The sequence below is a fragment of the Oryzias latipes genome (assembly GCF_053564925.1).
Source record: "Oryzias latipes strain Hd-rR chromosome 1 unlocalized genomic scaffold, Olatipes_Hd-rR_3.1 chr1_Y".
Lineage (NCBI taxonomy): Eukaryota > Metazoa > Chordata > Actinopteri > Beloniformes > Adrianichthyidae > Oryzias > Oryzias latipes.
In genome coordinates, this window is record NW_027616335.1 from 403,046 (window position 1) to 419,453 (window position 16,408).

General features: G+C 37.7%; 2 protein-coding genes across 7 annotated transcripts in view; one reads left to right on the forward strand and one right to left on the reverse strand.

The window, feature by feature from the left end:
- Positions 1–7,584, reverse strand: part of LOC144981248 (sorbin and SH3 domain-containing protein 2-like) — a 55,097-nt gene extending 47,513 nt beyond the window's left edge. For both annotated transcript variants that reach the window (XM_078943726.1, XM_078943722.1), the window contains exon 1: positions 7,369–7,584. The gene's annotated coding sequence lies outside the window, so the exon portion shown is untranslated. The remainder of the gene's footprint in view (positions 1–7,368) is intronic.
- Positions 1–16,408, forward strand: part of LOC101157755 (toll-like receptor 3) — a 41,099-nt gene that overhangs the window by 23,666 nt on the left and 1,025 nt on the right. Inside the window, exons 2-5 of one of the 5 annotated variants that reach the window (XM_078943758.1) lie at positions 7,798–7,899; positions 11,565–12,031; positions 13,172–13,366; positions 13,496–15,342. In XM_078943758.1, the coding sequence (XP_078799884.1) occupies positions 11,576–12,031; positions 13,172–13,366; positions 13,496–15,342 (2,498 nt within the window). In that variant the 5' untranslated portion in view covers positions 7,798–7,899; positions 11,565–11,575. Of the gene's footprint in view, positions 1–7,790; positions 7,900–11,003; positions 11,139–11,306; positions 11,444–11,564; positions 12,032–13,171; positions 13,367–13,495; positions 15,343–16,408 lie in introns of those variants that run through there. The other 4 variants (XM_078943759.1, XM_004066015.5, XM_078943756.1 and 1 more) reach the window with 4 other exon arrangements.

Genomic DNA, 16,408 nt, shown 5'->3' on the forward strand with positions numbered 1-16,408 from the left:
TAAAGTGCAGGGGAGATGATGATATGTTATGTCTGGTATGTAGCAATCTGTGGGTGATGCAGGTGTGGACATACAAAGAGCAGATTAGAGGACCACATTGGAAACAGCACCAGGGTACTGGGAATCCCTGGACCACAAACCCACAGAAGTATGAACTTTAAGCATTTAATCACTCTTCATCTTTCAGTTAGCAGAATGACGTGTTGAAATGTGTGTAATCCAAAAAGCTCGCCTTGGATTTATAAAAACCCAATCTGGCTTTTGTTGAAACATGACAACATCACAGTTCACACAGAGTTTCAGTCTCAGGGCTAAACCTTAATCGAAGCGCTGTCCTCCAGTTACCTTCTTGAGGTCACATCCATTTGATAAATGCAATTATCTAATGTTCAAACCCCATCACAGCACACTCTTAGAATAGCTCTCAATAAAATCCCATCCCCCTAGTTTATAGATCCTTATGAGAAAATGACTATTTTATCTCAGCATTGGCCCTCTCACAACTTTCCAAAGATCCACATTTGGAGCAGCTGATACTGAGGTGCTCTTATCTGGCCAATGTTAAAGTAGTGCAGTGGTGCTGATTGAGGGGGTGGCATTTGAGTACAGGAGGACATAGTCAGGCAATGACATCATGGTGTGGTCCCCACATCCATTCCAGACATCTTTTGATGTCTGAGAGCTGACCAGGTGAAAAGTCCAAGCAAATCTGTGAGAGGTGCTGAAGCTGGACTGCACAGCACAGCTCTGTTAGACTGCATGGATTTAGCTTTCTCTTTGCTTATCAAAAACCTTCTTTAGAAATGTAATATTCCTAACCATAAGGTCTAATTATTTTTATTTCATTTGAACGTCTTGCAGTGTATAAAAAAGACACACCCAAGCATGGATTTATCTTAAACAAGCTATACGCCTACCTTATTCAGTCTATTTAAAGCATTTTTATTTTTCAAGTGTGACCTTTGGCCTGCTGATGTGCTGCATCAATAAAAAAAAGTCGACGTTGCCCTGTGAAAATGTCAATGCCACGCATGCATCAAAGCTGTCAGGAAAAGCTAGCTCTGCTGGCAGAGAGTAGAGAGAGGAGCTGATGCGAGGAAAGAAGAAAAACGTCAAAACCATTGAAGGATGACAGCGAATAACAAATGACAGCACGAAAGTAAGGAGATAATAGTCACAGACAAAATTCTTTCTTTCAGACTTTGACATCCAAACTCATCTGTCAATGCTGTGAACTGATATCACACCAGCTAAGGCTGGACTGCTTTATGGAGCAGAAAGGGAAGGAAGGAAAACATGTTGCATATATGTTTCTATGAAACCTATATATGTTTTACTGCGTTGTTGTAAATGTGGTGTAATTTGTTTGTAAAATGTAAAATTTTAAAAATATAAATTAATAAGTGTGTGGACTGCATGAGATACTCATGTTCAGCATCTACAGTAGGACAAAGAAGAATTCAACACATGAGAAATGCCTGTAAATTCATTTAGGTGTAACTCATCTTTAAGAGACAAAACAAGAAAAGAAAAAAAGAAAAATTACATTGTCTGATTTTTCAAGATGACAAGAAGAAATCTACAACAGCTGCAAAAATGGTTGTCTTTGCTTTAAGTTGACTTTTTTGTCAAAGGTCATGCTGATATTTTTTCTTTTGGACAAAACATTTTTTGCAGTTCCTTTAAGTGCATTGTGAGCATTATTCATGTCATTTGATGCAATTATAACTGACTGTTCTTTGAAATTGGCATTTTGAAATCTGTTGCAAAGCAAGTCAACAAGCCTCCTTGTTGGTATTCTTCTTTCAGTTCATTACACATACAAGCATTTGAGCTGACAACAATTGTTTTAAATGATCTTAATCAAAGAGAAATGTATGACAAGTTAAATTATAAGATTTATTTCAAAGACCAACTCCAATGAAAATTGTCTTTTTGGGGCATTTTACATGTTCTCGTGGCATTTCTATTATATTTTCTAAAATTTTAGATTAAAAAAATGTTTTTAATGGAAAAACTCCATAAATTACCTTTAATTCTTACATTTTGTTCTGCTAATTTTTAAAGGTTGAGCCGTGCTTCAGTTGACAGCAGTGTGACTGTTAATCAATGGCTCTCACTTTGTGCTGAACCTGTCTCAACAAGTATTGAATGGCAGCCATTAAAACGGGGGAGCAGGCCATGGTCAAATGATTTGGGTTATCTGAGGGCAGAGGAATTCGCTTACCGTCTGCTTGTTGGGCTGGGCGCTAAAGGAGCATGATAGCACCACAACACTCACCGATTTGTTTTCACTCAGTTCAACTCCTTTTAGGAAAACAATACAATGAAAATGTCCAGCAGCACAAAATAGGGCAAATGCTTTACTGGACATTTAAATGTAGGAGAGAGTTGATGCATACATCTGTAAGATGACTATATATTTGGAAAAGATATAGTTTTTTTTGGCTAAAAATGGCATAATCATAATCGAAAGACCACTGGGAACGCTTTTACAATAGATCAAAAGATATCAAAGTGAGTATTTGATGCTGGATTAAAATTAACTAAATTCTGAGTTTGAGTTTAGTAAAAAAAAAAAAAAAAAAAAAAAAAAAAAAAAAAAAATCCAATCTAACCTTGTAGAAAATTTTAAAATTTCATAGTGTGGTTGGCTTTTTTTACTCTGAGCAAGCAGTCAAAAGAATAGTCTGATTTATCTTTACATATTTTTTGTCTTTTCTTATCACCTTTAATTTGATTAAACAACTTTTTTAAACCAGCCACCTTTTCTCTCTTTTTAACCCTTGTGCTATCCTAGGCACTTTATGTTACGGTTAGGTAGAGGAGAAAACCCAGATGCAGGCAGGAACAGCTCGAAACAGGAGGATATCCAGAAGAAGGGGTTTAATGCCAGAGGAAACACAAGCTTGAAGCCTCACTGAACAGAATACGCTCCGACACTGAGCACAGAAACAAACACACCTTAAATAGGCAGACAATTAATCAAACAGAAATGCAGGGCAGCTGAGCAGAAGTCAGGCCTACACATAACACTTTAACGTTGGGAGTTGGGTCATCTAGACCCATAGACAGTGTGCTGAACCTTTTTTCTTCAATGATTTGTAATCTTCACTGGTGTCCATGGATTACATGAAATCTTTCCACCTTTATCCACCTTTGTCATGGTAGGGAGAATACATCAATGTAAGGGTGGGGTCATCTAAGATAGCACAAGGGATATAGTGAAAAACAACCAAACTCTTTTGGATGTGTGCCCGAGATCAAGTGAAAGCATCTGAATATTTCTTTTCTGCTACAGATTACCAAGGAAAATCAGTTTCAATCCACTCAAAAAGAATCTTAAGTGTTAAATTTGAAGTACTTACATTTTATTCAGTTTACAGTTCAGCTATAAGGCTAAAAAAAAAAAAAAAAGGTTAAAAAAACAGATCTAGAAAAACATAAAAACATCTATGTTATTTATTGAAATTCTTTTTACCTAAAAAAAAAAAAGTTTACCTGAAAAGTGTAAGTATGAAGCTCTTCTTCAGTTGAGCTAAGAATCCACACAAACCAATGACTTGGGAGATTTTTACTCCCTTCAAGCAAATTTTCATATCTTCAGTTCAAATGGCAGGTATAATGAAGTCAAGAAAGGTTTGGACTTAAAAAGCATTTTATTGAAGCTTATTGGAACTGTTTCCAAAAGCCCCCCCCCTCACACGATAAAGTAAGATGTCACCACTGCAGGTTTCTGAGTAGTCAGCTCCATTCACTTCAATTATAAATCCAGAAATGATCTGAAAATAGCAATAAAACGTGAACTGGTACTGTACAAATTCCATTAGGAGATTTTTTGAAACTGAGTCCATCTTCAAGAGTCACATCCCTACTGAAAAGCTTAGAGATCCCAGTTGAAACTAAAAGTTTTTTTAGAATCAGAACGTTCCGCTTGATTCCTGCAGGCAATTTTTTCCATTGACAAGCTATTTTTGATTGGTCTTTTTCAAACTTCCACTTCTTCGGCTATTTTTTTTTTTTTTTGCATTGGGGAAACTGCTTTAGTATTTTCAGCATAAACCATTCTCACATATCCTAGGTTAATATTAATGACAGTTGTTTATCTGTTAAAACTAAACTAAAAAATTCAGATTTTGGAGAACAGTTGATAAAAAAAACCTCTCACATTCTCTCAGAAATCAAAGTCTGCTTCTTTTATTCTTTTTTCTTGGCACTGACCCTCTCTCTGCCCTCCACTCTGTCATCTTCATGGCTCAGCAATCTGTCTCAATCTCTGACTTTCCTTTTCCTTATATAGTGACAGCTTTGGTTCAGCACATTAAGGAAACCAGTGCTTTAAATCACTTTTTGCTGAATGACCCTGAGAAATATTTGTGCATTTAGAACAGAGGGCAGGAAGCCACGAGACCACACCATTTTTGTCAAATTTTAACAGACCATGCTTCTTTGGTCATTTGAAGATCTAATCACAAATTGAGGCTTTTTAAAGAAGCGTTGTGCATTCTTCCATAATGATGTTTTTCTTGTTTATGGATATAAATCTTTGTTGCAACTGGGTATGTTGCAATTACGTAGTGTTCCAACAGTAATGTTCCCACACAAAATCCAAACTTACGTTTTATTTTTTTCAACTTAAAACCATGCAGTCTCTGGTTGGGATTTGTTGTTATTTGCAATAAAGGAAACTGAAGCAGATGCCCTACATCTGCAAACCTTGCACTAAAGATGCTGTAAAAATTTTGACTTATGGTAGATTCTCAAAATCCTTGTTTGTAGTTATTCTTCCTCTAAAAACTCGTGTGTTGTGCTTAGAGCCTTCATTCTACATTCACACTTGTGCATATGAAGCACGTTCAAGAACACATCAAACGCAGGTTCTTGACCGCACATTAAGCCTGTGATGATGAACAGGCAAGGAGGGCTTTCTTTTTTCTTCTTTTTCTACTGTTTACTAGCAAATGTGCAGATGTCATTAATGCCGCTCCATACCGCTCTTCTTTCCCACCTTAATTCTAATATATGAAAGACTTGATGTCAAAGAATTCCATCTGGACACAAACCATATTAATTTCTCCTTCATGATTAATTCTACAATGGTTGGCACTTCTGTGAATTTAAACGGACTACCAAATCCGAGTCCCTGATTGGCCAAAGTTCCACCTCGTTCAACTTTCAATGTGAGATTCAATTGATGCATCTTTTGTTCATAAAATGTGCATGAGAGTTTTGAATGCAGAAGCCTGAAATGTCCATGTATGTTCTTTTACGTAGCCTTTTCATTGGAAATGGCCACTTCAGCCCATGTTGCCAAGGGCAGTGTGCACATAGCCTCACAGTTCATCCTAAAGCTGGGCTCTTTTAAGAGAAAAACTGCACAATCTGCAAGTATGGACATCTGAAGGGTGATTTCAATCAATTTGAGTTGACAGAAATATCTTTTTGTTCTTATTTTTCAAAAGGTCCATTTTAACATGCATTTAAGTAATTATATTGACCAGAGATCTCATTAAAATATTAAAAATCCAAGTTCCAGATGACAGAAGTAACAGAAGTAGAACAAAATGCTGTTTCCTAAAAGAAATACTTCGATTGAATAATTTCATTTTTAATTGGGGAAAGCGTGGACAATGACAAAAAAATGTTTGTCTTTTATCTTGTAAGTCTAAATAAACCCAATGAAGTAAGTTTTATATATATATATGATTGTTCTCTTAGTAAAAAATAAAAGCATGGCTTTAGGTTAATTCTTTCTACAGGGATTTTTTAAGGTTTTCTCCCTCTAAGGTAAAAAACCTTTTTGTTTGAAAGAATTGATTTTTTTAAATGTAAAAACTGAGAAAATTTTTGATATTTTAATGAGATAGCCTGAAAGTAATTGTTTTGTCAACATGATTGGGTAGATACATGAAGTATTTTTCTTTAACTCCCAGGAAAACATTTTTAACATTACTAATGTACTTTCTTATTTAAAAAGAAAGGGACAAAAAAGTTTAAAACAAATAAACAATGCTTAAATAATAGTTGCCATAATTCGAAATATTAATACCTCCTAACCAGCAGATTCCGTATCAAGCATAGAAGGAACAGTAAAGATATTAAAAAACATAACAAAAGGTTTGTTGTTGGTCACAAACGTGTTTTTGGACCATTTCAAGAGGCTTAACTTGTTCAATTAACAGTTTTCAAAAGAATAACTGTCAAAAACAAAATTAAAACAGTTCTGTAAAGAATTTGGGTTCATTATTGCTACATAAGAGCGCAAAAATAGCAGCTTCTATTCAGATCATCTACTGTGTTTATTTAATGAAAGCACATCTTCATTTCCTCAGAGTAAATCTTTACATTGTCAGTGGCACATTTGAAGCTTCGAGGACTTCATTCAATGTTTGGATTTCAGTAAACAGCACTGCAGCTCTGTAGTAGCCCCATGCAGCCGATCCCAGTTCAGTATTGATGTTCTGTCACCCCTTGGGACCACTTATAGTGAGAAGAGACCGGAGTCAGCTCTTACTGAGAACCGAGGAGTGTTCACACATGCCATGTCGGAACTGAAACCAAACCATGGGTGTTATTGTTGCCTTACAGCACTTACAGATGAGAATTTCATTCATTTGTAAAGACCTTTCTGAATAAATACCAGTCATTTAATTTCAGAATAATGTTTAGATTAAATTACTTGCTTTAGAACAGAAAAATAAATGAATCCTTGAAAGTGTGGGATTGGGTTTGAAATGCGTATGGATTCCTGATAATCATCTGCCCCGCCCTCTTCCCCCGGTTTAAGAACTATGGTGTTCTTGAAGAGCTCGGTTAGTCAAAGGCTGACACCAGTGACAGATCTGGGATTGCGTCCTCCAAACATCATTGGTCAGCAAACTGGGGAGGGGGAGATTTACTGCAGTGTCTTTTCTTCTGCAGAGGGCAGGCAAAACATGCTACAGCACTACTACTGCCCACACCTCTCTGTGTGTCTATGTGTTTTTTCTTCTCCAACACATCTCCCCATCTCAGATCCATCTCTTTCTGCATCACCGACCAAACGGACCATTCTCACTCTGGTTTAAAAAAGTCGGGGCAGTTCCTCTGACTTTTCTCACTTTCCAGTTGCTGTTCCCCCACAAACCATGTCAAGGACTAAACAGCCACAAATTCTGCTTTTCTACGTGTTTAAGGAAATGAGCAAAGATCCCAATGAAAACATCTTTGATTGTTTTTTCTTTATCTCTCTGAGCGAGATTTCCTGTCTGCATCTTGTGAGAATATAAAGGCACAGAAAATAAAGTTCCTGTCTGAGTTAAGGATTATATAGCATAGGCTAACATACACTCTATATATAGCCTTGAATGGCTGGGAGGGTAAACTCACCTTTTGTTGCCAGGCATTCCAACACTCCAGAAGTCTGGTCTGCAAATGAGGCGAAGGAGATTTATCCAAGTGGGTGAGATGAAGAATCTGGCACACACACTCCCATTAATGGAGCTTCCTCTCAGTTGTCCATTTTGCACGTGTGGGTTCAATCACACATGCCTGACACACACCGCAGCCGTATTACAATACCACTTGCTCTGTGCACAGTATAGGTTTCCTCTCACTCCAAACAATCCGTCTTCCAACCACAGGGTTATTCCTCTGGAGAGACTCAGACCTCAATCTGATTTCTGCTCCACCCCCCCGATGCTTTGAATGATTTATCCAGTAACCTGGCAGGAAAGAGCTGCAAAAGTTCCCTGCTGCATCATTTACTTTGTGTGCTTTTGATACTATTTGATTTGACTGGTACCCCCTGTCTTGCAGGAACCACTCGACAGTTACAGCATTATTAGCTTAACCACAACCACAGTGCTGCCCACAAATCCTGTCTCCACTTTGAACACGTCTTCAGCAATCCAGCTACTGGTAAGCTGCCTTAGCTTAGCTGGGGGCTAAACCAATCAGGTACCTAGAGGTCTGACCTATTAATCTGCGTAAGGGATAAAGGGCAAAGGAAGAAGTCTAGTGACAAGCTATGCAAGCTACTTTCATGTAAATGGAGAAATGGGTTGCTTGGTTTAATGTAATCTTTTAAATATGAGGAAAAGAGAAATTTTAGTATTTTGTTGTTCAAGATCCACTCCAATCATCCTTTGATTTATGCTAAAAGCTTTCTCAGTGGTCTTTTGATTATGTTTATGCTGTATTTACACATACATATTTTCTTGGACACAGTTTCAGCAGTAGTTCAGTAGACATTCACCTCTAAGTTGTAGGCAGAACCCCACTTCCAATCACCCATGTGTGTACACACTCATCTTCTCCACATTCCAAACCAACAATCGGTGCAACAAAAGTGGCAAGCAACACTGACGCTGTCCAACCTCTGACGAGGAAAACAAAGAAATATTTGGATCTATTTGTCTGCAGGTGGATGCATCAGAATGGAGAGGAGCAAGGAGCTTGTGCCCTGCCAATTGTAGCTTCTACGTCACAAGCTTGTTGTCTAGTCTTGTTTCACCACAATTTGAACAAAGAAATACTTAAAAATCCAATTTTGAGCTTAGATTTCTTTATATATATATCTATCCTCTATCATCAGAAAAATGCTACAAGAACTTAGTAAAGTCACGATTTTCATCGGAATGGGTCCTTAATCATTTGCAAACTCAAGACACAATATGCTTTTAACTGTTAACTTTGTGCTTATATATTTGATGGGTAATTTGAAGTCGTGCCAGAAAGATAGGCGTGGTAATACAACTTTCTGACAGCATTGATTTCGAGAGAAGTGTGAAATAAGTATGAATGCATTTAGATTTGACTTAGAATTTGAAATTCTTATCAAAAAGTTTGACTTAAGGTGCCAATTTTTAGAAAAAATCTTCTAAAAAGAAGCAGTTCGTTTATCCTTTGCACCTTATGCGTCATATTTATATCGTCTTGATGTTTTGACAAAAACCATTTTTGTAAAATTGACTTAATTTATCACTGAAACAAAACATTAAAGGTCCATCTGAATAGAATGAAAGATTGGGTCCAGCAGAGAATTTTTTTCGACTCAGTATGGTACGGACCAATAAGTTTATTCTTAATATCATTCTGGACAAGTGGCAGACCACATTCCTAAGGGTTTTTAGAAGCAGAAATAGAATTTGTCTCTCTCAACCGCAGAGCCCGAATAAAGGAACAAACAAGGTCAGAGAAATGAGAAATGATGGAGTGCGGGCTCTGCAGCCTGACAGCTAATGTTGATTTCAAACAACAGAAAGAATATTTCAGTTCAAAAATTGCTCAGCTATAAGACTGTGGACATATTAAAAAGACAAAGTGAGCGTGCTTTCAAGTGAAATTCAATTAGGTACAGACCGTACAGAATTTAGTGATGATCAAAACAACACCATAAAGAGAGACCCTTTTACTGAGCCATTGTGGTTTAAATTTACACTAACACATTTAACAACCACAGTGGGTCATTTCTGCTTTTCCATTAGTGTTGACATTTTAAAACGCCAGCCGATGGAGTTATTAACACATTAGTTGAGCTGTGCACGCACTAATGCACTTACTTTCAACAAAAAGTGTGATGTCACCAACAAACTAAGTGCTTTAAATCCATGTTTCCATTTACCTTTATCCTGCATCATAAAAAACACAGATAAATTATGGAGATATATTTTCGCCCGCGAGTGGCCAGGATAGGCTCCAGCAGCCCTGTAACCCCAAAAGGGATAAAATGGATTAGAAGATGAATGAATGACTATAAAGTAGAGATAAAAACAGAAAATAAAACTAAACAGCATGTTTAGCCTTGGCAGGTTCACAAGCAGACGCAAAATTGCTTAATTACATGTATTACATTTAGAGCTTTTTCCTTTTCTTTATACATTTATGTGAAGTTTTACCTTAAATCTATTCCAAATTCTCTCTAATCTTGTAAAAATCAACTTAATTCATGTTCATAATCTAAAGAATGAACATTTATTTAACTATCTATCCACATTTTGGGTTTTCAGATGATCAAATCCAGAGGCAGAATAAGTTTTATCCTTTCTAAAATACTGATGTAAAGATCAATACAGTAAAATGTCAACAACATCCAACAAACAGAAAACAGAAGACAGACTGAAACTTGCACTGGCACATGCATTGCTGCCCTCTAGTGGCCATTTCAATATTATCTGTGTTTGTTTGCATTTTTTTGTGTCTTATTTTCCATTTTCTGCCATTTTAAGGTCACACTCAGCAAATAAACAGAAACATACGAATCATAAGAATGACCTCTTTAATGCAAAGGACAATGACTCCCAATATGAATAATTGTGATGATAAAAATCAAGGGGGAAGTTTGCTCATTTTTCGGACTCTTCTGCAAGAGGAAAAAAAAAAGATTTCCTTGACAGTAACAATGTAAATAGTAAGCCAAAAACAAGTTTTATAAATTATGATGCTTCTGTTTAAACAATGGTCAAAATGTATTTTATTCTATAAAACAAATTAAAATAATGCTCATGTCAAATTTGTAATAATAATAAAAAAATAAAAGAAAATTAAATAAAATGTGTGGGTAAATCTTGTGTGGGAGATTTCCTTTGGTTAACAAAAAAGGCAAAACAAAAACAAAAAAATCCAATGAACACACCCCTATCTTTTTGTATTAACCTGTCAGACCTGCCTTGCTTTTTTTTTTATTCTGCCCAGAGGATTTTTCCATTTAACCGGGTGCTAAGGAAACTGGATAGCTCTATTAAAGATTGTTGTTTCATTTTATTAAAATGCTTTGTTATATTTTTTTTTGTGCCAGCTTAAAGATGTGTTTAACTTTCTTTCTGTGTGGTTATATAATAAGCTAGATATTTAAATACAAAATAAACAGTTAGCACAAATGTTTTAGTCCACTGCTTAGTCAGTGCCTGTTCCAACAAGTCCTCGGTTTGTGGTGCACTATTGTTGACTACCGTCGCTACAGACAAACATGCGTGAAATACTTAACGTCAACAGACGGAGAAGTGAAACCGGACTCTGCCTCTGTGGCATTTCCTCCTTTTTGCGCAGCAGCTCGCTAAACACGCCGAATTGAATTCTCTTCTTCTTTCTTGAATGAGTCGTGATGGACTAAAAACGGATCCACTGATATTTCAAACTTTCAGCACTTTTCAGAGCAGGTAATACATGTATTGGTTTATCGTGTTGGAGCGCGCATGCGCCCCCTTTTCAGTTGATTATTTTTGCAGATGTTAAGCGTTTAGCTGCTTTTCGCACCTCTTTTTTTTGTTTTGAAAGTTTAATTCTTTTCAATAAGAAACACGCTAAAGACGTTTAAATGTCCCACTTTGATCTGGAAACTTCCACTCCACACTTCTAAAGGGTTGTAGAGTATAACAGCGTTTTGGTACAACAAACTAAATGACAAGGTTTGATGTTTGGATTTGAACGCCTTCCTTAAAAAAAAAAAGAATAACTTTAGAAAGTAAGTAGACTACAAATTTCTCCGATGCTTTTCCCTTTCATCACTTACTTTATTCGTATTCCAATGATGACCTTAAAAAAGTTTCTTGATTGACATTCTAATTTCTTTTGTTTCATTTTAGGGTTTGAAACCATGACTGCCCCTCTTTCCTGTCTCTTGACATGCAGCCTTTTCATCTTCAACTTCATCGGCGGGCCGTATCCGTGCATAGCCTCAGCCAAAAAAACCACCTGCATCATCCAAGGTGGCAGGGCCGACTGCAGTCACCTCAATCTGAGGGTGATCCCGTCAGATCTGCCCTCAAACATCTCCAGCCTGGATGTGTCTCACAACAAACTGGTGAAGGTGCTCGGGGATTCTCTTGGCCGATACAGAGGCCTCATCCACCTTAACGCGAGTTACAACAGCATCGCCAGGGTGGATGAAAGCTTATGCCAGAGTCTGCCTCTGCTGCAAACGCTGAACCTGGAGCACAATCAAGTGCATTTGTTGAAAAAAGAGGATCTGGGCCAATGCACCACCCTGACTTGGTTAAATATAGCTAATAACAGGCTGAAGCTGCAGGAAGAACCCTTCTCTGGTCTGCAGGTACATCTGCCTTTCATCGAAGTGTTTGATTCCTTAAACGGGGGGTATAATACATTACTAAAACCAAATGTACAAGTTAAAAAATTATAAATGAAATATATAGCAAGTGTTTTTTTGACACATTTTACATATAAATCAAAATTTCTTATCTCATTTTTTCTAGAAATGAAGTCTAATTTAAATTACTTATGTACAAATGCTCACAATATATTTTTTCTGTCAAAGCAACTCTGACATAAATAGTATTTCAAATTATTCATGTAACCATTGAAACCATAAAAGAGGAACCTGATATTTGAACAGATTTCACAGTCTGCATCCTCCTGTCAGTACACAAACCCCTTTTGTTTGAGTCTTCTGGATCGCAAATGTACTTACAATTGGTAAAACTGAAGCCTACTGAAGTAACTGAGTAACTGTCAAATTTACGTCTGAATAAATAATTTTGGCCTCCTGTGTTATGGTCAGGTGACACTGTCCTGATAGCACTGGATGAGACACCCTGACATAGAACCAGGTGTCCACACCCAGATTCATATTTTTTCTAAAAGCTTAATGGAGCATCACATTGTAAAGACCAGTGAGCTGAGCTGTGGGTTCATGTGAGTTCAAAGCTCAGAGGATCTTTCCCGCCCGAAGTCACAGGAGCAGAGTTATACCAAACCTCATGGTTCTGATTAACACAAAATGTACTCTAACATGTTTGAGGTTTTGGATGTTTTCTTCATTTTAATCTTTATGATGTGTTTTTAATATTTTCTGAGATATTTCCAGAATGCAATTTTCTGTTTTTACTTCAACAGATACAGAGATTTTCAATTCTATTCAGTTCTATTGCACCTGTAAAATTTAAATTAACAAATGCTGACAGGTTAGTGAGCTAAAATGACTTCAAGTTATTCAGAATCTCCTTTAGTTACATTTATTTTTGGGTTAAACTTTTAATTTTCGGTTTAGTAATAAACAAAAAGACATAGAAGACAAGAAGCAAAATTAGCTTTTTTTTCTTTTCTTTTTTACTTATTATAATATTTAGACAGAATTGAAATCTGTCATAATGTGTTTGAATGAACCCATAGTAGGAAGAAATGGAAAGTCAGCAAAAATGATTCTTTAGATAATTCTTTCTACATTTTGCAGAACCTACAACATCTTGATGTGTCGAAGAACAAGCTGCAGTCGGCAAAGCTGGGCTCGCGACCTCAGCTGCCCAGCTTGCGGAGTCTCTGCCTGGGACAGAATGTTTTCACCTCTTTGAAGAGTGAGGACTTTTCTTACCTCAGTTCATCCCCGTCTCTGCAAGCTCTTAACTTGTCATACGTGTCTCTGAAAACAGTAAGTTTCAAGCCTGGAAACAGGAAGTGAAAAGAGGTTTTAAGAATATCACTTGCAGCATCTTGCCCTTTGGTTGTTTTGTTTCTCCTTTTTGTCTCATTGTTTTTTTGTTTTGTTTTTTAATTTTAGGTTGAGAGTAGATGCTTTCAGCCAATTTCAGGTCTGCGTACTTTAATCTTGGATGGGAGCGATATGAGCTCTCAGGCAATGTCCAAACTGCTGTCAGCGCTGTCAGCGACTGCCATAGACAGTCTGTCTCTGCAGAGGATGAAGCTGGTTGCACTCAGAAACCTGACATTTGCCGAACTGCAGAAAACAAATCTAACCTATTTGGATCTGTCTGCGAATGGAATGACCAATATCGAAGACGGCTCATTTCAGTGGCTTCCTAAACTCCAATCCCTAATTTTGTCAGATAACAACTTAAGGCGCTTGACCAGAGGAACATTTCAGGGACTTAAAATGTTGAAGAAACTGCAGCTCGGGAAAAAACATATATCTTCTGCTGTCATTGAAGATTACGCTTTCCAACCCTTAAACAACCTGAATAGCTTAATGTTGGATCATACTGCCTTTTCAAAAATCACAGAAAAAACTTTCACCGGCCTGACAAGTCTCACAGAGTTAGATTTGAGTTGGAGCAGCTACACGCAGACCCAACAGAGAAGACTCACCAACAAGACCTTTGTCTCACTTAAAGATTCGCCTCTCAGGAAGCTGAATTTGACGGGAAACGCTCTGACTGAGCTCCAACCGGGGAGCTTCTCTGCTCTGAGCAGTCTTGTTGTTCTCATCCTTGATTTCAATTTTATCAAGCAGACTCTGACAGGCAGGGAGTTTGAAGGTCTTTCTCAGATACAGGAAATTCACCTGAGCAACAACATCCAATCCATTAACCTGACCTCCTCGTCATTTGTGAATGTATCTAGTCTCAGAGTCCTGACTTTGGGTAAGAGCCTTAAAGCAGAAGCCCTAAATAAGGATCCTTCTCCATTATGGCCCCTGACTAACCTCACTGTCCTGGATCTCAGCAACAACAACATTGCAAACATCAGGACGAACTTACTGAATGGGCTTACGGACCTGAAGGTGCTGAAACTCCAACACAACAACCTAGCCCGGTTGTGGAAGATGGCTAACCTAGGTGGCCCTGTGTTGTTTTTGAAGGACACACACAAGTTAGAAACCCTGCAAATGGATTACAATGGATTGGATGAGATTCCAGTGGGGGCTCTTCAAGGTTTGACGTCACTTAGTGTGCTAACCCTCAGTAACAACCTCCTAAACAATCTCAAGAACGCAGTTTTTGATGATCTGAAGTCTCTTCGTGTGTTGACTTTAGCAAAGAACCTGATCACAAATGTAAGGCCGGAAGTGTTCCAGACTCCCATGAGCAACCTCAGCGTGCTTTGGATGGACAAAAACCCCTTTGACTGCACCTGTGAGGGTATCCTTTGGTTTGTGACCAGTTTGAACAACACTAATGGAACCAGTGTGCCCGGTCTGAAAGACAACTACAAATGCAACACTCCTTTAATGTATTTTAACCGCTCCATCATGGATTTTGACCCCATGTCGTGCAAAGATAAAACCCCATTTCAGGCTCTATACATGCTGAGCAGCACAGCAGTTTTAATCATGATGGTCAGCGCACTCCTGGTTCGCTTTCAAGGCTGGAGGATTCAGTTTTACTGGAACGTTTTGATCAATCGTACTTTAGGATTTAGTGACGCCACAGCGGAAGAGGCCAATGGCTTTGAGTATGATGCCTACATTATACATGCTGAGGAAGATGCTGGCTGGGTGACAAAACAAATGACCCCTTTGGAGTCTGCAAAATACAGGTTTTGTTGGGAGGAGCGAGATTCAATCCCAGGAATGTTCTATTTGGAATCTATTATGGAAAATATGAGAAAGTCCAGAAAAATTCTGTTTGTGGTGACAGAAAGTCTTCTCAAAGATCCTTGGTGTAGAAGGTATGTCAACCACACACACATACAAACACTTTCTTTTTTTTAAATAACAGACTTAGATCTGGTTAAAGGTGATGTCAGCAACAATTTTATAAATAATTGCTTAATGGGGGAATGTAAGTTATTCAACACATTCTCTCTACCAAAGTATTTGGTCAGCCACCACTTGTGGACTTAAAAGATGAAAGAGGCTTGTAGTTTTTCATCATAAGTATACCTCAACTATGGGAGACAAATATGGTGAAATTTAAATAGTTAGTAACAAAATTTTATCTCAATACTTTGTTTTACATCCTTTGTTGGGAATGACAGAGCTCTAATATTTTCTGCAAGTCTTTACAACATTTTCAGGCTCTGTAGCTTCTGTTTTGGCCCACTCTTCCTTGTAGATCTTCTCTGGAGCAGTGCTGTTCTGGGGCTGTTGCTGAGCAACATGGACAACTATTCCCTCCAAATATTTTCAATGGGGTGAAGATCTGGAGACTGGCTAGGTCACTTCAGGACCTTGAAATGCATCTTACAAAGACACTCCTCTATTGCCCGAGTGATGTGTTTGTTTATTTTCATGCTGAAAAATGCAGCAATATTTCATCTTGGGTGCGCTTGCTGCTGAAAGAAACTTTTTACTCAAAATCCCCCCATTTATTCTTTCCTTTAAACAGATTAATCATGCTGGTCCCTTTGCAGAAAAACAGCCCCAGTGCATGATGCTACCAACCCCACCTTTCACACTAAGTATTCTCTTTGAATGCAACCAATTTTTTTCTCCTCTACACATGGCAAGTTCAGTTTGTAAGTGAGCAAAAATGTATCAATTATTTCATTAAATTTCACACAATGTGATTTCTTGGACACCCCCCCCCCCTCCCCTTTCTGTCTCTCACAGTTGAAAGTACCTGTATCTTTTTCAGTGGGACAGCTTGCATAATTAGTGGCTGACTAAATACTTTTTTTTTTGCCTCCCCGTATATCAGAGATGTAGATCTGGACCCACATCTATGAGTAGGCCATGAGACTGAAACTTTTGGGCTTGTAAACAATATTAACTTTTTTTTTTACTTTTAGTATG